The sequence below is a fragment of the Trichosurus vulpecula genome, chromosome 2 (genome assembly GCF_011100635.1).
Source record: "Trichosurus vulpecula isolate mTriVul1 chromosome 2, mTriVul1.pri, whole genome shotgun sequence".
Classification (NCBI taxonomy): Eukaryota; Metazoa; Chordata; class Mammalia; order Diprotodontia; family Phalangeridae; genus Trichosurus; species Trichosurus vulpecula.
Window position 1 is genome coordinate 76,719,394 of NC_050574.1, and position 21,296 is coordinate 76,740,689.

The following is a 21,296-nucleotide window of genomic DNA, read 5'->3' on the forward strand; positions in this document are numbered from 1 at the left end:
CCTAACACACTCAGACAGAGACATGGAAATACCCCTACAGAGAGATAGAAAGGGAGACACACACATAATCCATATGCCAGCACTCAGCCTCCCACTTCTCCCCTGCAGGCGACAGCTCTCTGGGCTTTCCCTGGAGGAGGAATAAGGTGGGGAAGGAAGATTGGGGGTTGTGGCCAGGCGAGGCGGCTCAGCTTCTCTGTTTGGCAGATCCTTAGCTCTGGGAGGCACAACAAAGCCCAGAGAGGGGCATGAGTCACCTAGCATGATGCAATCTCTTTAAAGGCCCCATCTGCTGCTGCTGCAAGAAGCTGATTCATGGCGGGTGTGGTTGCTGACACAAGAAGGGAAATAGGCTGCCGAAACTGCAGCAGGAGGGACTGAGGTTAGACAGCTCAGAGCCGTGAGACATGGGAACAGGTGACTGAGAGGATCCTGCCTATGGAGTCAGTAGAAACAGGTGAAATTTGTCAGAGCTGGGGGAAAGGGAGGGAATTAGACTGTCTGGTCTTGTCCCCAGAGACTCGATGACTTCTTAGTAGGCCCTCTCCTCTTCAGGTTAGTCTGGGGTTCCATAGAGCAGGGGTTCTTAACCTAGGGTCCAGGAACTTGGCTTGGTTTTTTTTTAATATTTTGATAACTTTCAGTGTAATTGGTTTGCTTTATCACCCTGTGTATTTTATTTTGTGCATTTAAAAACATTCTGAAGAGGGATCCATAGGCTTCACCAGACTGCCAGATGGGGTCAGATCATGTCAACAAGCATTTATTAGATGCCTACTATGTGCCAGGCATTGTGCTAAATACTGACAAAGGCAATCTCTGCCCTCAAGGAGCTCACTGTCTAATGGACTAATGTGTCTAATAATATCTAATGGGTCCATGACAGTAAAAGGTTAATAATCCCTGCTGTAGAGGGAACGTGGGGAAGGATGAATCAGCCCATGAATGGGGATTTATTAAGCAACTGTTCTATGAACCAGGCACTGGGCTAGGCACCGGAGATACAGGTACCAAGAATGAAACAATATACTCCAAACAAGCTTTCTATTCTAATGGGGGAGTCAACAAGAACATACACAAATATATACAGCATGAATATAAAGTCAATAAATACAAACATATTTGCACATATGTGTATATACATTACATAATGTGCATATATACATATATGTATAAATATTATATATATATATATTAGAGTTGGAAGAGGCTTTAGAGATCAGAGGATTACAGACTTACAGATGTCAGGGATCCACCTTAAAGAGAGGTTTCCCATGTTACAGATAAGGAGACTGAGGCCCAAAGAGAAGGGACTTAAGCTCTCATACCTGGTCAACAGCAGAGCAGAAACCTAAACCCGGGGCCTCTGAGCCTACATCCTCCTGCTTTCCTACTTTAGGAAGGGGGTAGCCAAGTGAACGAATGGGATGGAAGGATGTGGCCTGGTGGACCAGAGGTAGGAATGAATGAATGAATGAATGAGTATTACCATGCGCCAGGCGTGTCTGGGTAAACAAACTGAAAAAGTCTAATAGAGGAAGAGAACACAAATGGGAATGTCGACCCTGTTATGGTTAGGACTTTCAGGCAGCATGACGTTCTGATGGCTTGGAGGACCAAAGCTGGGCTGGTTAAATCAAGTCAACAAATTGGCAAACATTTATGAAGCACCTACTATGTGCCATGCACTGCTAAGCACTAGGGAAAACCAAAAAAGCAAAAAACAGCCCCTGCTCTCAAGGAGGTCACAATCTAAATCCTTGTACTGTCTACCCTACCCACCACGGATTTGTGTTCAGAAATGTGGGGCTATTATCGTCGTTATTATTAATGGTGTCATCATGTTCAGTAATAAACAATAACTCTTGGAGCCCTAGGCCTGGAGTCGAGTCTGGCCTCTTCCTAGCTGTGCGACCCTGAGCAAGTCACTTAACCTTTGCTTGACTCAGTTTCCTCATCCATAAAATGGGGGTGACAATAATAGCCCCTGGCTCCCTGGGTTGTTCTCAATGAGATAATAGTAGAGCGCTCAGCACAGTGCCTGGCACATGGTAAATGCTATATAAATGTTAGCTATTATTAATGATAGGGAATATAAACACATGGCTTCAGAAAACTCGTTTCCAGAGCTTAACATGGGATTCTGGGGTGCCGGGCCGCTTTTCTGAAATATACGGTATTCCCCGGGGTCGACCCCCCCCCCCTCACCTTGCGCCGTGCAGCCCAGAGTAACTGTCAAACCGTCAGAGCGGATTTCCGAAGGGGGCGGGAGGTGGGTGCGACTGCGTGATTCAGGGCTCGGAAGGATTCCGGCGGGGGTGGTGTGAGGGGCGGGACCAAGCCGTCACCGTCTCCGTGCCCTCACCCCCGAAGGAGATGGACCGGCTGGGCCCGCCCCCTCTCTTACTCAGCCACCAATCACCGCTCTTCTTTCTGCCCCGTCCCCACCGAGAGCCAGTCCCCGTCAGGGCCCGGCCCCTCAGACCTGAAGTCTAGTAGCTTCCGCCCTGCACCAATATGGCCGCTCCCCAGAGGCCAATCAGCGACTCGAGGGGTTTTGGACCGGGGTCTGGATAGGGAGCCAGCAGGCCGTCCCCCTCTCCCTTCCCTGGAAGAGAAAGGCGGAGCTCCGAGCTGGGGGGGGGGGGGGGGGGGCTGGGTCGTGGGGGTGGCGGTGCGTCATTTCCGTTGTCAGGTGGCGGCGCCGCAGCCATGGAGGGAGGCGGCGGCTCGGGCGGCGGCGGCGGCGGCTGCGGCGGCGGCTCGGGCGGCTGCGCTGGGCGGCGGCGGTAGAGCGGCTCTCCCGCCCCCGGCCCTCCGGCCTCCAGCCCCCCGGGACGGAGCGCCGAGCAGCCCCCGGCTCCGGGACGCGGACTATGGGCGAGGAGCGCTGAGCGCCGGGGGAAGGTGAGCGGAGCTAGGGGGTGGGGGAAACCGAAGGGGGGTTGAGCAAACTGGGATCTGCAGTGAGGGGGACTTTACCTGAATGAAGGGGGCTCCGAAAGGGATCCTCTCTGGGGCAGGGGGGAGTCTTGGTAGAAGGAGGCGGTGGAGGACCTGCCGGGGAGTGGGGTGGGGGAGGGGTCTGTCCTGGGGGGTGGAAGTGGGGGCTTCCCTAAGGTGTATGACTTGTATAGACCCCGAGTTTAGTTACTGGTTGTTTCCTCCTCTAGAATGGAAGCTCCTCGAGGGCAGGGACTGCTTTTTTGTCTTTGTATTCCCTGAGCCTAGGCTAGTACCCGGCACCTTGTAGAAGCTTGATAAATGCTGTTTGATTGGTTGGTTGGTTGAGGCGAGGAGCAGCCTGGAGGTCCAGACTTTGCCGAAGAGGAGAGCTGGTAGAGAGAAGGATGGGAACATGCTGGAGAGGAGCTAGGGCTAGAATGACCAGGTTGGGCAGAATAGGGGTGGGGGTGGGGAGGGAATCCAGGAAGGGTGATTAATGAGAATGGACGGAGGTGGTGGATTTGTTAGGGATTGCCGAGGAGCTCCGGGGAGCTCGGGGGAGGGGAGGTGGTAACAGTGCCGGTGCATTTCGCCTCTCCTGTTCGAAGGTCTCCTGCGCTGCTGTGCCTTGCAGCCCCCTCAGCCTCTCGAGGACCGAGCGCAGGAGTGACCCGACCCTCCCTCCCGTACGATTCTGAGTTCCCTTGCTGTCCCGCAGGTGATAGATGAGGCCAGCCGGGTGGTGGCCCAGGGTGCCCTTCTGATCGTGAGCGCCTAGGAAGGAAGTGGGGGGGTGGGCAGAGCATGTAGGAGGGGACTGTTTCCTGGGAGTCCTGTTGAAAACCCACACTCTTTTGGCACCTGAAGAGCCACGCATTCTTTTCCACCTAGTGACCGACCTTCATGGCATGCTGCATCCCTAGGAGGCTGGGACCTCTGCAGCATTCACTTTTCAGTCTGAGCCCTCCCTCCCACTTGCTTGTCTGAGCTATGCTGGTTTACTGTCACAACCTGGCTGGCTTCCTGTGTTGGATCTGGCAATTGGTCGTTTTAGGTGCCTTAGCCTTCTCAGGTTTGTACCTTTCACCTGGTTGCTGGAGCTAGATCGTCTCAGTCCCACTTGAAGTGGCACCACCTACTGATAAGCTAGGTAGTTTAAATGTCCTTAAATGAAATGGCCTTTACTTGAGTAGAAAGAATAATACTGTAGCTGTTTACATGCTGCCCTTTTAAGTTAGGAAAAAAAGCCCCAAATTGTTGCATTTCCTATTGAGTGCTTCTCTGGGAGAACCTATAAGAAGGAAGAGAAAGTCTTACTGGGTGTGTTTCCCTTTGGGCTTAAGAGTTCTGCAAGAGATAAGGAAGCACAAAATTTGTGGAAGTCCGGGTCTTCAAATAAGGAAATATAATTGTATATAAAGAGGAATACTTTCTGCTTTTAAATAGTGGTCATAAATTCCTTGGAAGCTTCGTTTCCAAGGTCTTGACTTTTTTTAACTTTGTATCTGAAAGTATGGGAAAGTCTTTCCCTTAGACTAGAGGAGAAATAAAGGGGGCTAAATATACCCCAAATAGTGATTTACTTGCAGAAGCCTAGTTACATCCACAATTCCCATTTAGTTAAATTGCAGGTAAGCTGTGTGCATTTACTTACTTAAATTCAGTGCACTAAAGAGGGAGCTAGAGAAGGGAACACTTATGAAGAGCCAGGTGCTGTGCTAAGCACTTTACAAATATTATCTCAGTTGACCCGACCCCCACTGCAGCTGATGAGGTAGCCCAGATTAGGCAGAATAGAGTCTTTGAACTCCGAAATTAGGACAGCTGCACATTTGGATTACCAGGTTGCTTTCTTAAGGATTTGGTTAATGCTAGATCTGAAACAGATATGTAGGATTTGCTTCATTTTTCAGTATTTGTGGTTGCTAAACCCCATACAGACTTAAGGAAATAACTCCCAATAATTAGTTGATACAATTAGTGACAACTCAAGGTGTCCCTTTGAACTGAAGAAAATGCCTTGAAGGATCTAATGTTCATAGTTTCATTTTACTCTTTCTAAAAACAAAGTTTGTGAGAAATTGACTCAGAGCAGGCTGGGGTATTGGAAAGAACACTAGCATGGACAGTCAGGAGCTGTGGGTTTTAGTCCTGGTTCTCTGTAGCCATGAGCAAGTCACTCAGGATCACAGATCTCAGTGTGGAAGACACCTCAAGCCATCTAGCCCGACACCTTCATTTTAGAGATGGGGAAACAGGGGCCTCGGGAAGCTAAGTGACTTGTCCAAGGTGACTCACACAGATAGAGTCTGAAGGGTCAGAGGGTGGATTTGAATCCTAGTCCTGAGTCCAGACCAAGTGCTCTTTCTCCTGAACCATGTGGTCCCTCCTCTCTGGGGCCCAGTTTCTTTTGCAAAGTGGCTGGGGTTCAGTGGGGAAGGGAGTTTGTACTAGATGAACTCAAGTTCTAAAATACTTTGATTTTAGAGTCATTTTGGGAGGGAAATGGATAATTTAGGTAGCACCTTATATAGGACAGCAGGAACCCCTGAGAGAGTGTGGATTTCAAAGCAAGCATGGGGGAAAAGGCGGAGGGAAAAGTATCTACAGATTCTTTAATGTACTTACCTTTCCAGTAGCCTCAATCCCATTTCTGAATTGGCTTAGGAAGGAAGCAAGTGCTATATTGTCTGACCCCAGATACAGAATTCTGCAGACTGGATCCAGTAATCATGTTCCACACCAGCAGTTGAAATACAGGGTAGCTGGCTTTGGGGGATGGATTACAAAGTCTTTGAGAAAACCTATCTCCCTTTTAAACTCTAGTGATGGTTTCCCTAATAGTTTTTACAATTTTATTTTAATTTTTATTGACAAGCATTAAAATACAAAAGTAGGAACAAAAGTTTTAAATGATTGAATGTGCATGTAACTATTTCTGTTATTTATAGATTGTTCCCTAGCATTAGGACTTATTCAGTTGTCTTTAAATGGTTTCCCAGAGAAAGTCAGATGTACACAACAGGATGGGGAGAATGAGGGTTACCCATGCTCCTCCATTCAATTGCATACATTTAGGCAGGGAGGTGAGCTTCCTGGATTTTCCAGAAGCTCAAATTTCTTAACATAGCTTTCCCAACCCCAAAATGCCTCATTTAGAAACAGCTCTTTGGACTGAGGAAGTCCCAGAAAAGCAGCTTTTTTGGCTATCGAATTTAATCCCTTCCTCTCCACTTCTCCCTCTCCCCTTCAAATGCCAGCCAAACTGACCAGGGTCATTAGCAGAATGAAATCTCAAAAAGTTAGCTTTTCTAAAGGACCCCTAGGGGCCTAATCCTAGAAAGGGCTACTAGTATTAGGTTTCTCTTCTTAATTCACTGCCTAAAAACTGGGTCAGAAATTTGTCACCATTTGTTAGTGGCTCCAGGATAGCCATCCTGGAAAACCCAAGTTCTGTGAATCCTGAGCTACTCACTATCCGCCTAATACAGAATACAATATACCTTTGATAAATTGGCTTTTGTGCCTATGCAGAATAGTCTTCATCAGAAATAACCATATCACCTCTAGCTAAGAGATTCATGGTTTCATCTTTGGGGTCAGAATTAAAACTGTACTTGGGAATTTCTGGGGAACTCTCTTGATTTCAACTGTGCCGTTTCTCTGCACCTTTGTCCTTGGTGTTACTATGTGAAAGAGATAAGAGATCATGCTAAAAAAGTCAGATAGGTCTCCTCAGGTAAGCTCTGTGTCCTTTGCAATAAAATTTTCTCTAGACTGTAGTAAATGAGGAATAAGAAGAGCAATTTTTTTTCCCCATCAAGGAAAATCCACCTTCTCTTTTTCCCACCCAACTCACACCCCGCCCCGCCCCCCCGCCGCCGCCCCCCCCAGAAAGACAGAAAAACCCAAACTCCTGGTACAGACTGGTATAGTCAGGCAAACCATATTTCTACATTGGCCATGTCCAAAAATATACAGGGTGTCACAAAAGTCTTGATCCAAGCTTTAAGCTACTGAAGTTAAGACTTTTGGAACATTTTGTACATGTCTCAGTCTCTTAAGCATTGTTGAATCCATCACCTCTCAGGAACTTCCCCTGAATTTCTCCTGGTAGATATTAAAGATGCTTTCTTTTCAAGGAACCAGGCTTAGCTGAAAGGATGTTCCTTCTCTGACCTTTAGTGATTAAAACCGAAGGGCTAATTGGTATTATGGAGTGGATGGTAGTGAGCTGTATTGGAAAAAATCCTTCAAGTCTAAAGTCATAGGAGACCAAATTGGACATTTTTCTAAGTATAGGCTGCAAAGATTTCAGGTCAATGCTTTCATTTTTTTTTCCAGTAAACATATTGGGCTGAAATTATATGGCATGATAGGACATTAAAATGTCTCCTGAGGAAGATAGCTAGCCAATTGACTTTTGCTAGCAGAAAATAAATTGTTTTAAATGTTGGATCTGCAGATGTTAATAAGATTCTATACTGGTGTACATATTTTAGAGAAAAGTTAATGTGAGAAAACCTAAAATTCCAACAAGATTGGAAGTGATTAGTTACACTACAAAAGGCTTCTTTACAAAAAGCAAAGAAGTTCCCTTATATGGCAGTTCTCAAACCTTTTGGCCCCAAGACCTCTTCCTTTATACTTTCAAGAATTATGAGAAACCCCCAGGGAGATTTTGTTTGGGTTATATCTATCAATATTTAGAGTATTTAGAAATTGAAATGTCTTAGTATTATTATGAGATTAGTTTTGATCTCACAGGTACCTTAACAGGTCTCAGAGACCACCAGGGTTCCCTGGACCACACTTTGAAAACTCTTGTCCGGTATAGTGAGTTTAAAGAATCTTAAAAGTTAAGTGGTAGAAGCCATTACCCTTTGAAGCTCAATTTTTTAATGTGTCTAAAATTATAGGAAGTATAAATTAAACAGGATTGCTTGACAAAGGACTTTTTAGGAACACCTTTGGTTCCAGCTCTTTTCCTATTGTCTTCCCGCATTAGGTTATGATGTCCTTGAACTCAGGGACAGCTTAACAAGCTCATATTTGTATCCCCAGCACTTAGAAGCACAGGACCTGAAATAGATAAAGTCCTTAATAATTACTGTCTTTCTCTGTCTACCTATGTTTGGTACATCACAGAGGAATCGTGAGCAAAAAGCAAAAATGCTTCCAAGGAGGAATGGGTCAGGAGCTCTCCAACGTCAGGTTGGAGTGGCATATTAGTCTGTGAGCTCTTCAAAGTCAAATTGGTAGCCTTTGTTGACCTTAGGAAGTCAAAGCCATTAGGCCCTCTTTGCTATTAGGATGTAGTTTGTGACCATCCTCAGGAGTCACCGAGCTGGAAGGGATATTTGGGTGCCTCTCCTAGTCCAATCCATGGAATCCTAGAATGTTAGGGCTTGAAAAGACTTTGGGGATCATCCAGTTCCATTCCCTCATTTCAAAGATGAAGAAATTGTGGCCCAGAGAGATTGTGACCTCTTAAGGTGCATGGGTGACAGCTGGCATTTGAACACATCAGTCTACTGATTGCAAGCAAGAGGTCTTTCTGTTGTGCCCCTTTTTTCTACTACTTTTCTCCCTGCATACCTCTCCTTAAAGTGTACATCCCCTCCACAATATGGTCATCATGCTTCTGTCTGGATACCTCTTAAAGGAGAGATATCCCACAAGGTAGCCCATCCCATGGTGCAGACACCTATAATGGTTAGGAATCCTTGCTTATATTGACCAGAAACCCACTTCCCTATACCTGGCAGCCTTAGTCCCAGTTCTGTCCCCTCTGGAGCCATTCCAAGTTAGGATTCTTTCCCTGACAGAAACGTCAGAGGATGGTTTGAAGGTCATGCTTGTCTTCTAGAACTTTAGATTATCCCCCAAACATTCTGAGATGCCCTTTTTAAGCTATTCCTGTTTTCATCCTATAAAACTTCTTGGCAGTTTCATGAGTGAAAACCCTCTGTGGTAAGTTTATTTAACTTAAACTACCTCTTTCAGGCTTAATCGTAGTGCCCTAGAACTTGGTGAAGTCTGTGTTGACCCTAATCAGACCTTTTGTGGTTTTGTTTTTGGACTTCAGTCTCTCCCCACCAGAGGCCTCTTTTCCTGTCCCCCCTAGCCTTTGATTTTCTACACTGAGGTCCTCTTTTGGGAGGCTGGGTGGTCCTAGAGTTTGCCTGCTTGATCGTTGCTCTCCAGTGCACCTTCTCTAAGGCCCTTGGTACAGCGTCCAGTGTGATATGCAATCTTCCAGGGGGCAGACCCCATAGTTGTGTATGTGACATTTAACTAGTTATAGGAGTTGAAGTACATAGTTTAGGTTGGGCTTTTATGACTTTTTGTTGTAATTGGTCTGGAAGGTGAGGAAAGTATGAGATTGCTACAGTTGAACCTTAGCCAGGCTGTGGCTTTTCCACCTGTTCAGTTAAAGCCATTTGCAAAGTGTAGATGATTGATGGCTGTCTGTAAATCAGCCCTTAGCCCCTGTAGCTACAACCACCTAATGAAAGGAGGGTATACACTAGCTTAGACCACCTAGCAGTCTGGCAGCTCGCTGTGCCCGAATGTCCCTTGGTCCTGAGCTAGAAGTTAGTTATGTGTCAACAGTTTGGGGAATCCTGGGATTTGACTGGCTTCTGAAGACTGATGAGTCAGAGGTGAGCTCTTTTCTAGAAAAGTTGTGAGTATTCCAGGGAGTTGTTACGCCGATTTTAATTCTGTAGTTGAACAAATGGTTCTCAGTGCCGTGAGCATAAGAAGTTAGAGGCTGTGCTGTCCCAGTGACACTTCAGGCTGTGTTGCAATCCACAGCTTCCCTGAAGTGGCCCCTCAGTGCCCTTGCCGTTCTCAGCATTTGTGGTTGGTAGACCTTGTTTGACCTCTGGAACCTCTTGGTAGGGGGGAGAAGTCATGTCTCTGGTAGCTAACCAGCTAGAATGTATATGAAATGGCTCTTCTTGAGACCTAATGGCTGGAGCCAACCTGTTTAAACAGGTTACCTTGCCTTGTAATGAAGTACTCCCTGCAGGGGCTTTGCCAAGTGGGCCAGGAAGCCTTTGCTTCCTCTTCCCCCCTCCCCCCAATATTGATGCAGAGCTCCTTCTCTCTCTGCACAACAGCTGCTGAAACTTCGGAAAATGAAGTATATTGTCAGTTGTCAAAGGTGTGAAATTTTATGTTTAATTCCATCCTGCCAAGGACAGCTAATGAACGTTGTCTGACTTCATCTCATCTGAATTGAATTTGACGTTTGCTTTCAGAGCCTTTTGTTGCTATAGACACTGTAACAAAGCCCAAGCTGCTCCTGACCAGAATCATGTCTAGTCCTCCTCATTATTTTCCAGCCTTCCTCATACCACTTTTCAGGAAAGAGGATCCAGCATCTCTCTTCTTTGTCTTCCCACAAGTTTTTTGGCCACTAACTGCCCTTTTAATGTGCCTTGCTCTGTGTTAGGGATACAGATACAAAGAATAAACAATTCTGCCTCTATTAGGGATACAAATACAAAGAACGAAACGATTCGAATTTTAAGGAGCTTACATTCAAATGGGGAGACAAGTACATGTGTAGAGAATAGAGAATAAATACTGGGGGACATCAGGAAACTATGGGTAGAAGGCTTGAGCTGTGCCTTAAAAGAAGAGAGTCTGAAGCATTGGGTAATAGGAATTGGATTCCAGGCATAGGGGAGCCACCAGTGCAAAGGCTTGGGAGAGCAGTTTGACTGTGCTGCAGGGTGGCAGAGAGGGACAGTTAAGACGAAGCTCTTCCAATATAAGTGGAAGGAAGTGGATTGTCCAAAGCCTGACCTGATAAGAGGGTTTGAGAAATGGGTGGGTAGGCAACTTGGTGTGTTGTCAATTAAAGTGTTGTAACACTTCACAAATAAGCCAGAATAAAGAGAAATTGATTTGGCCAGCCTCCACAGACAGTGACTGGATCTTCTGCCTCCCAAGTTAAGCCTTGAGCTTTCCTAAAGATATGCATTGGGGAAGGTTATAAAAAAAACTGTGTCTGGGGATGCTGGATTAGATGTATTATTATTCCTTTGTGGGATGGTGGTTCCAGTTGAGGGATCAAGAGCCTAAGTGGAAGTTTTGATTCTTCTACCTTTCTACTCATCTACCATTCTACCTTTTCTCATTCTTCCCTTTCTTGCCCCTTCCCCCATATGCTCATTAATTATTAATGTATTCCTGATGCCTTTTTACCTCACATTCATTTTCTAGTATACCTCCCTCCCCACCAACCCTCTTCCAGCTATCCCTTATACAAAGATTTTAAAAGAAAAAAGAAAAGAATTTCAGCAAAAGTAACCAACACATTAAACCATGTCTGACAGTATGGGCAATGTTCCACAGTCATTGACTGTTAATTTTAAAGTAATCTGCTTCTGCTTTTGGAGAACTTTTTGAAAAACCATGCTCGTCTTTGTCAAGGTTGCAGCAGGGGGGTGGGGAAGGGGGTTGTGGTGGTAGGGGAATGGTTCTTTTTTTATATATTTTAAAAAATTTGTTTCATTAAATATTGCCCAATAACATGTAAAAAAATTTTAACATTCTTTTCTTAACATTTTGAGTTCCAAATTCTCTCCCTCCTTGAGAAGGGCAAGCAATTTTCTGTCAGATATACATGTGCCATCATATACTACATGATATCATATTAGCCATGTTGCAGAAGAAAAAGATAAAAAAACAGAGAAAGTAAAAAAGATGCTTCAGTCTGTATTCATCATTTCTCTCTGTGGAGGTGAATATTTTTCGTCATGGGTCTTTTGGAATTGTCTTGGTCAGAGTACCTAAGTTTTTCCCAATTGATCATCTTTTCAATATTGCTATTACTGTGTACAGTGTTCTCTTGATTCTGCTCACTTCACTTTGCATCAGTTTATATAGATCTTCCCAGATTTTTTCCTGAAAGCATCCTGCTCATCATTTCTTATAGCGTAGTAGTATTCTATCACAGTCATATACTGCAACTTGTTCAGTCGTTCCCCAATTGATGAGCATCCTCGATTTCCAATTCTTTACCACCACAAAAAGAGCTGCTATAAATATTTTTGTAAAAACAGGTCCTTTTCCCTTTTCTTTGATCTCTTTAGGATACAGATCCAGTAGTACTATTGCTGGATCAGTGTGTATGCAGTTTTATAGCCCTTTGGACATAGTTCCAAATTGTTCTCCAGAATGGTTGGACTAGTTTGCATTGACCAGTAGTACATTAATGTCCCAATTTTTAGACATCCCCTCTAGCATTTTGTCATTTTCCTTTGCTGTCATGTTAGCCAGTCTGATAGGTGTGAGGTGGTACCTCAGAGTTGTTTTAATTTGCATTTCTCTTATCAGTAGTGATTTAGAACATTTTTTCATGTGATTATTCATAGCTTTGTTTTCTCCATCTGAAAACTGCCTGTTCATATCCTTTGATCATTTATCAACTAGTGAATGGCTCTTACTATTTTTATAAAATTGGCTCCATTTCCTATATATTTGAGGAATGAGTCCTTTATCAAAGAAACTTCCTGTCAAATTTTTTTTCCCACTTTCCCTTCTAATTTTGGTTGCATAAGTTTTGTTTGTGCAAAAGCTTTTCAGTTTCATGTTATCAAAATTATCCATTTTGCTTTCTGTGATCCTCTCTATCTTGTATTTTGTCATATACGCTTCCCTTATCCATAGATCTGACAGGTACATTTTTCCATCCTCCCCTGATTTACTTATGATATCACCCTTTATGTCTAAATCATTTATCCATTTTGATTTTATTTTGATATACAGTATGAAATAATGGTCTATGCCTAATTTCTGCCAAACTGCTTTCCAGTTTTTCCAGCAATTTTGGTCATAAGGTGAGTTCTTATCCCAAAAGCTTGGATCTTTAGGTTTATCAAACACTAGATTACTGCGGTCCTTTATTACTATTTACTGTGTACCTAATCTATTCCATTGATCCACCACTCTATTTTCTTACCCAGCACCAGATTATTTTGATGATTACCGCTTTGTAATATAGTTTGAAATCTGGTACTTCTAGGCCACTTTCCTTCATGTTATTTTCATTGATTCTCTTGCTATTCTTGACCTTCTGTTTTCCCAGATGAATTTGTTATTTTTTTCTGTCTTACATAAAATAATCTTTGGTAGTTTGATTGGCATGGCACTGCATAAGTAAATTAACTTAGGCAGAATTATCAGTGTTTTTATATTGGCTCAGCCTACCTATGAGCAGTTAACATTTCTCCAGTTGTTTAGATCTGTCTTAATTTGTGTGAAATTATGTTCATTTATAGTCCCTGGGTTTCTCTTGGCAGGTAGAGTCCCAAGTATTTTATATTGTCTGCAACTACTTTAAATGGAAGCTTTCTTTTTATCTCTTCCTCTTCTAGGTTTTGTTAGTCATATATAAAAATACTGATGATTTATGTGGGTTTATTTTGTATCATGCAACTTTGCTAAAGTTGTTCATCGTTTCAGCTAGTTTTTTAGTTGATTCTCTAGGGTTCTTCAAGTGTACCAATACATCATCTGCAAACAGTTCTAGTTTTGTTTCCTTCTTGCCTATTTTTATTCCTTCAGTTTCTTTTTCTTGTCTTCTTGCTATAGCTAGCATTTCTAATACAATATTGAATAATCGTGGTAATAATGGGCATCCTTTTGCTTCACCCCTGATCTTATTGTGAAGGCTTTATGTTTATCGCCATTATAGATAATGCTTGTTCTTGGTTTTAGATAGGTACCAGTCACTTTAAGAAAGGCTCCCTTGATTCCTATGCTTTCTAGTGTTTTTAATAGGAATGGATGTTATATTTTGTCAGAGGCTTTTTTTGCATCTTTTGATATAATCATATGATTTTGTTGTTTTTGTTATTGATATGGTCAATTATGCTAATAGTTTTCCTAATACCAAACCAGCCTTGCATTCTCATATAAATCTCACATGGTCATAGTGTATGAGCTTTGTGACATGTTGTTGTAACCTCCTTACCTACTATTATTTAAAATTTTTGCACTGATATTCACTAAGGAAATTGGGCTATAGTTTTCTTTCTCTGTCTTTGCTCCACCTGGTTTACGTATCAAAACTGTATTTGTGTCATAAAAGGAATTTGATAGGACTCCTTCTTTACCTGTTTTTTCAAATAGTTTGTATAGTTTTGGGATTAATTATTCCTTAAATATTTGGTAAAAGTCACTTGTAAATCTATCTGGTCCCGGGAATTTTTCTGAGGGAGCTCATTGATGTCTTGTTCTATTTCTATTTCTAAGATAGCATTATTCAAGTATTCTGTTTCCTCTTCTGTTAATCTGGGCAGTTTATCTTTTTGTAAATATTCATCCATTTCATTTAGATTGTCTGTTTTACTGGCATGTAATTGGGCAAAATAACTCCTAATAATTGAATTGGTTTAATTTCCTTTACAGTGGTGGTGCATTCACCCTTTTCATTTTTGATACTAGTAATTTGGTTTTCTTCTTTTTGAAAATCACATTAACCAATGATTTATAACTATTTGTTCCCATAAAATCAACTCCTTGTTTTATTTATTAGTTCAATGGCTCTTTTACTTTAGATTTTATTAATCTCTTCTTTGATTTTCAGGATTTCCATTTTGGCGTTTACTTGGGGATTTTTAATTTGTTGGTTTCCTAGTTTTTCTAATGCTCGATTCATTGATCTGCTCTTTCTGTCTTTTATTGATGTACTCATTTAGAGATATACATTTTCCCTTAAGTATTGCTGTGGCTGCATCCCATAAATTTTGAAATATTGTCTCATTGTTGTCATTCTCTTTAATGAATTATGGGTTGTTGCTTTGATTTGTTCTTTGACCGACTTATTCTTCAGGATTAGATTATTTCGTTTTCAACTAACTTTTACATTTTTTTTTGGAGGGGGGCAGGGCAGTTGGGGTTAAGTGACTTGCCCAAGGTCACACAGCTAGTAAGTGTGTCAGGTATCTGAGGTCAGATTTGAACTCAGGTCCTCCTGACTCCAGGGCCAGTGCTTCAACTAACTTAATCTATGCTTCCACAACCCTTTATTAAATGTAATTTTTATTGCATTATGGTCTGAAACGGTGTGTGTAATATTTCTGCTTTTCTGTATTTGGTTGTGAGGTTTTTATGTCCTAATACATGATCAGTTTTTGTGAAGATGCCATGTACAGTTGAGAAAAAGGTATATACTCCTTTCTATTCCAATTCAGTTTTCTCTGGCAGGATATCATATCTAACTTTTCTAAGATTCTATTCATCTCCTTGACTTCTTTCTTATTTATTTTATGGTTAGATTTATCTAGTGCTAAGAGGGGAAAGTTGAGGTCCTCCACTCTTATAGTTTTAGCTATAGTTTAACAGTTAAAGCATTTGGATGCTGTGCCATTTGGTGCATATATGTTTAGTATTGATATTACTTCATTGTCTGGTTCCTTTAAGCAAGATGTAGTTTTCCTGCTTATCCCCTTTAATTAGGTCTGTTTTTGCTTTTGCTTTTTCTGAGATCATGTTTGCTACCCCTGCCTTTTTTATATCAGTTAAAGCGTAATAGATTCTACTGCAGCATTATTTTAACTCTTTGTGTGTCTCTCAGTTTCAAGTGTGTTTCTTTTAAACAACATATGGTCAGAGTCTATATTTTAATCCACTCAGTCATCTGCTTCCATTTTATGAGAGTTCATTTCACTCATGTTTACATTTATGATTGCTAACTGCATTTTCCCTCCATCCTATTTTTTCCTATTTATCCTTCTTGTTCTCTTTTATCCTATACCTCTAAAGTCTGTTTTGCTTCTGACCGCCACCTTCTATTATTTACACTCACACTCCCGTTCTCCTATTCCCTCCCCGCCCCCCACTTCCTTATTGGGTAAGATAGCATTTTATTACCAATTGTGTGACACAGAGAGAGAGAGTTTCTCTCTTTGAACCACTTTGAGGTTCAAATATTGCCCACTCACCCTCATCTTCCCCTCCACTGTAAAAAACTCTTCCTTGCTCTTCTTTATGTGAGGTAATTTTCCCCATTCTTCCTCACTCTCCTTTTCCCAGGGCATCCCTTTTTCTCACCTTTTTTTTAATATCATCCCAACATAATTTGCTCACTCCATGTCCTCTTTTTATATAGAATCCTTTCTTATTGCTTTAAAAATAATAAAGTTCTTAAAAATTACATGTACCATTTTCCCATGTAAAAAGATAAACCTTAATGAGTTCTTTCTCTTTCATCTTTACCTTTTTGTACTTATCTTGAGTTTTGTGTTTGAAAGTCAGATTTTCTATCCATCCCTGGTCTTTTCATCAGGAATGCTTGAAAGTCCTCTGTTTCATTAAATATTCATTTTTTTCCCTTGAAGGATTTTGTGTGTGTGTCTGTGTGTCTGTGTGTGTGTGTGTCTGTGTGTATGTGTTTAAATAGTTTTGCTAGGCAGGTTCCTCTTGGTTGTAATCCCAGTTCTTTTGCCTTCCAGTATATTATTCCAAGCATGCCACTCATTTAATGTAGTAGCTGCTGAATCTTGTGCGATTCTAACTGTGGCTCCATTTCAAGAGTTTCTTTATGGATGCCTGAAGTATTTTCTTTTTGGCCTAAGTTCTGGAATCTGACTATAATATTCCTGGGAATTTTCACTTGGGGATCGCTTTCGGATGGTGATTGGTGGATTCTTTCAGTTTCAATGTTACCTTTTTCTTCTAGGATATTGGGATAGTTTTCCTTCATAATTTCTTGAAATACAATGTCTACGCTCTTTCTTTGATCATGGCCTTCAAGTAATCCAATAATTCTTAAATTATCTGTCCTTGATCTATCTTCTAGGTCATTTGTTTTTTCTGGTGAGATATTTCACATTTTCTATTTTTTTCATTCTTTTAACTTTGTTTTATTGTTTCTTGATGTCTCATGGATTCATTAGCTTCCAGTTGCACAATTCTAATTTTGAAGGAGTTATTTTCATCAATGAAGTTTACCAGTTTTGTTTTTTAAGGTGTTATTTTCTTCAGGTTTTGTGTGTGTGTGTGTGCGCGCGCGCGCGCACGCGCCTCTTTTAATGCCAAGTTGTTCTTTGTCTTTTCATAATTTTCTTCTTTTGCTCTAATTTCTTTACTTAATTTTCCCTCTTTTGTGCTTATTTGATTCTGAAAATCATTTTTAGCTTTTTCTAGGAATTCTTGTTGGGCTTGTATCCATTCACATTTTTTTTTTCTTTGAGACTTAACTTGTGGCTGTTTGACTACATTGTCTTCTGAGTTTGTCTCTTGTTCTTCCCTGTTGCTGTACTAGCCTTTTATGATCAGGTTCTTTTGTTGTTGTTTGCGCATTTTTTTTCCACCCCATTTCTTAATTTTGAATTTTATGTTAAAGTTGGGCTCTGCTCCCAGCATTCGGATGGGATAGGGGCACTGTCTCAAGCTTCAGAACGATCTTTTTCCACAGGGCTGTTTTTAGAGCTAAATCTGGGGGTTTGGAAGTTCTCAGTGCTTCCAAAGTGGCGTGGTCTGAGGAGAGGTGTGGTCATTGCTCCTTTGTTCTTCACTCTGGTCCTTACCCAGGAAGGTTAAGAATCCTTTGACATTGCATTTGATGTTGTGCTTCAGGGTCCCTGCTGCTCCCTTAGGGTCAAAAGTGATACCAGCCCTTAAGGCTCCCACTCCTTCTTGACCAAAAAGTTTTCTTCTCCACCCTTGACCTTTGACCCACAAGTAGGTATGGACAATGGATTTGCCAGTTAGGTCTGGACCCGGGACTAATGCTAGCACAGGGGCCCCCTATAATCTTTTTGATGACTTGCCAGCCCCCTTCCCATCTCTAGCTCGAGAGATCCTGAAGCTGCTGCTGCTGTTTCTGTCTCCACCACCTGCACCCTACTACTTGTGTTTCTTCAACATGGGCTCCAGCCTAGCCTCTATTCCTGTGTCATAGATCTCTCTTTCTGACCTCCTGAGTGGTCTTGGGCTGGAAAAATGTCTCACTGACCTTTTCTTGGCTCTACTACTCCAGAATTCTACTTGAAGTGTTATTGTAAAGTTGTTTGGAGGGAAATGTTGGGAGAGCTAGGATAAGTGCTTTCTTTACTCTGCCATCTTGGCTGTACTGGAGAATGGTTCTCGATGACTTGGTTTGGTAAAACCCCAGACAGCTACCAATAAAGCCATTTGCTAAAGAACAGAACAGACAGCGCAGCCTAACATATATAGAGAGACCTAGTTTTCTGCCCCATTTAATGATTGTTCCCAGAAACAGCTCTTTGGAGAGATTGTCCTTATCCTCTGTCTATTTCACTGTCTTTGTATTGTTCCCCATTGGCCATAGACACTGAGGCTTGCAGGAGTGACATAATCACATTGTTTAAAGTGCCCTCGGCTTCAGATGTTTTAGTTTCCAGAAGTGATCTTCTTTCAGCTTTTTAAAGATGATGCAAAGGGGATTGGATCTATCTCCATTCAGATTTTTAAAATCACATTTTTTATTTCATTTTTTTAAGTACTGTACTATGCTAATTCATAGCCACTCTCTCTTGGAGGTAGTTAGAGTAAGGTCCTTTCACACATGAGTTCAAAAATTGAGTGAATATTTATGCCAGAAGATCATTCTGCAAAGCATTTTGTACTTTTGCTAATAAGCAAGGAGGATGTTGTCCAATGTTTACAGGAGGAAACAGGCAGGACTCCTGGGTTCTATTTCTGACTGTGCTGTCCACTTCCCACTTGTGAGTCACTTCCTTTGCAGGTATTCTCCCCATTATGTAGCTATGAAAGGTTTCAGGGAGGTTGGGCTTATCAAGCAATTAGATATTCACTAGATATCTCTAGTTAAAGAAATAAGTTAGTCCTTACCTAGACTGAGCCAAATGTTATTTACAAAATGATACAGGTGTGTAATTTCTTGGCAAGTTAGAGTTACATATCTTTTGTTCTTTTTCACATGAACAAAGTGAATGCTTTACTTTGGAAAAATAAAAATGTCAGCACATACATGGATTATGTTATAATCCTTGAAGCAAACTAAGGGGGCACCAGATTCTTGCCAGAGAAACTATCCTAAGCAAAGAAATCTCATTCTGAAGTGGCTGCTTTATAAGGCCCATTGATTATTAAACTGACCTCAGAGTGGCATCCCTTAATGTAGATCCTGAAAAATTGTACTCTGAGTTGGAGACTAGGCTGTGAGGATCTTCTCTTGAAAGAGCATCGACTTCCCGGAGAGTTTCAGCACTTAAATGTTTGGGCTTTGTGATTGTTTCAGAGATTTTTTTCTTGAGTTTAATCAGCTTCACTTAATAAAAGCTGACTTTCACATAGCACTTTAGAATTTGCAATGTACTTAACATCAATTCTCATGTGAGCATTACAGTACTCCTCTGAGATTTACAACAGGTGGTAGTTTCCCATTTTACAGATGAGCAACTTGGGCTTAGTGAGATTTGGTGACTTCCCTAGGGTTAGGTATTTAGTAAGTTTCAGGGGCCAAATTTAAATCCAAGTCGTCAGCCTGCAAGTCTAGCCTGGGTCTATCCAATGTACCACACTTTTGAGTTGTATGTTGGTTAACAGGTGATCACCATTTTTTCTTCAGCACACAGTAGCTAAGGTTTTTTCCCAGGGACTAGAATGGTATTGATCATTCTTTCTCTGTCTCTCTCATTGTATTTTATTTTTATTGATGCCTTTTTTATGCCACTTTCATTTCTAAATGTATTCTTGCCCCCTCCCCACTCCTTACCCCGCAAGCTATCTCTTGTAACAGAGCAATTCAACAAAACTAGCCAGCACATCCACTATGTCTGACATTACAGTGTGTGTGATACTCCACTCCACAGTCATAGTCACTTGTTTCTATAATGAAGAAAGGAAGATGTATTTTTCCACCTGTTCTCTAGAAGCAAGCTTTCAAGCATTTTCTCTTGGTAATGGTATTTAAGAGAGAAAGCTCAACACAGATAGACAAAATGGAGCATTAGAGAAAGTAACCCACAAGATGGTCTTCCTACAAAATGTGTTTGCATTCTTGCCTTTGCCCTCCTGATGATGATAGCCCTTGCTTGACCCTAATTTTTTTACCCTTACTCTTCTGAGGGCAGTGTTAGAATGGCAACACTGAAGATGAGGGTGAAGATAACAGCGGGATGGTTATCCAGTTCACAGATAACAAACATGGGGAGGATCTGGATTTCAGAATCAGGACTCAAGAATTTCAACAGACTTAAAATAATGACTGCAACAATGGAGATGAAATGTGACAAGGATAAGTGGAAAGTCCAGGACTTAGTCTTCAAAAAAATCAATTGGCCATGTACGAGATGTACTTAGTCATATATGTGAAAAAGACCTGGGGGTTTTGGTTGACAATAAATTCAGTACAAGCCAACAATGTAATATAGCTGCTGTTAACCAAAAAAAAAAAAAACTACAGCAGCTTACTCTGAATTAATAGAAATGTAGTGACCAGATTGAGTGGTAATAGTCCCGCAAGTATTCTTAACTGGTTAGTTCACATCTGGAATCTTATATTCAGTTCTAGTTACTCTAGGATAGTAAAAGACCACTCTGGAGAAAGGAAACAGAATGGTGAAGGGTTTTTGTGATTGATAGTTGCTTTCAATTGGGAAAGATATGTACATGTATAAATATATAAAAAGTACACACAAGGTAATTTTGAAAGAGAGCTGGAGAGATCAGGAAAGGTCTCAGATGGCCCTTGAACCAAGCTTTGAAACAAACTAGGAATTGTAAGCAGTGGAGGAAGATAGGATGTAAATCCTAGGCATGCAGGCAAGAGATGCAGTGTTGTGTGTGGGAAAAATATTAAGGCCAGTTTGATTGGACCACATATAGTATGTGAAAGGTAAAATGATGTATAATAAGATGGGAAAGGGAGTTTGGGTCCAAGTTGGAAAGATACTTGGTTTTCACTGCAAAGATCACAGCACCAGAATAAGGGTCCCATGGGATGTTGTGGTTGACATAGTCTTTTATGGTTTCCAAAGTACCTTATATCTGTTAGCTCATTTGATTCTCAAAACAGTCCTATGAAGCAGGGAGTCCGGATATTAATCACATTTGACAAGGAATCTTCAGGGGAAACTCATCTAAATCTAGAAAGACTGAGAGCAAAGTCACTGGATGTCAAATTCAGACCTCTTGTGGAACAACTGTCTCCAGTCTCCGTATTCTGCCCTGAAAACTTCTCAGCCATTCGATCCCGACTAGACCTTATACAGTTAATCTGTGAATAACAACAATAGGATTGGGGCTAAGTATGAGCCCTACAGAAGTTACTTCTTACATCTGTGGAGAAAAATTTCTTTGGGGACATATTCGTGCATAGATGAAATCATGCTTCTCCA

The 21,296-nt window shown here is 41.6% G+C and overlaps 1 protein-coding gene across 2 annotated transcripts in view; it reads left to right on the top strand.

Moving 5' to 3' along the window:
• Positions 1–437: 437 nt before the first annotated feature.
• Positions 438–21,296, top strand: part of STK40 (serine/threonine kinase 40) — a 55,638-nt gene continuing 34,779 nt past the window's right edge. The window contains exon 1 of one of the 2 annotated variants that reach the window (XM_036746289.1): positions 438–457. In XM_036746289.1, the coding sequence (XP_036602184.1) occupies positions 439–457 (19 nt within the window). In that variant the 5' untranslated portion in view covers position 438. Of the gene's footprint in view, positions 458–2,770; positions 2,908–21,296 lie in introns of those variants that run through there. The other variant, XM_036746290.1, reaches the window with a different exon arrangement.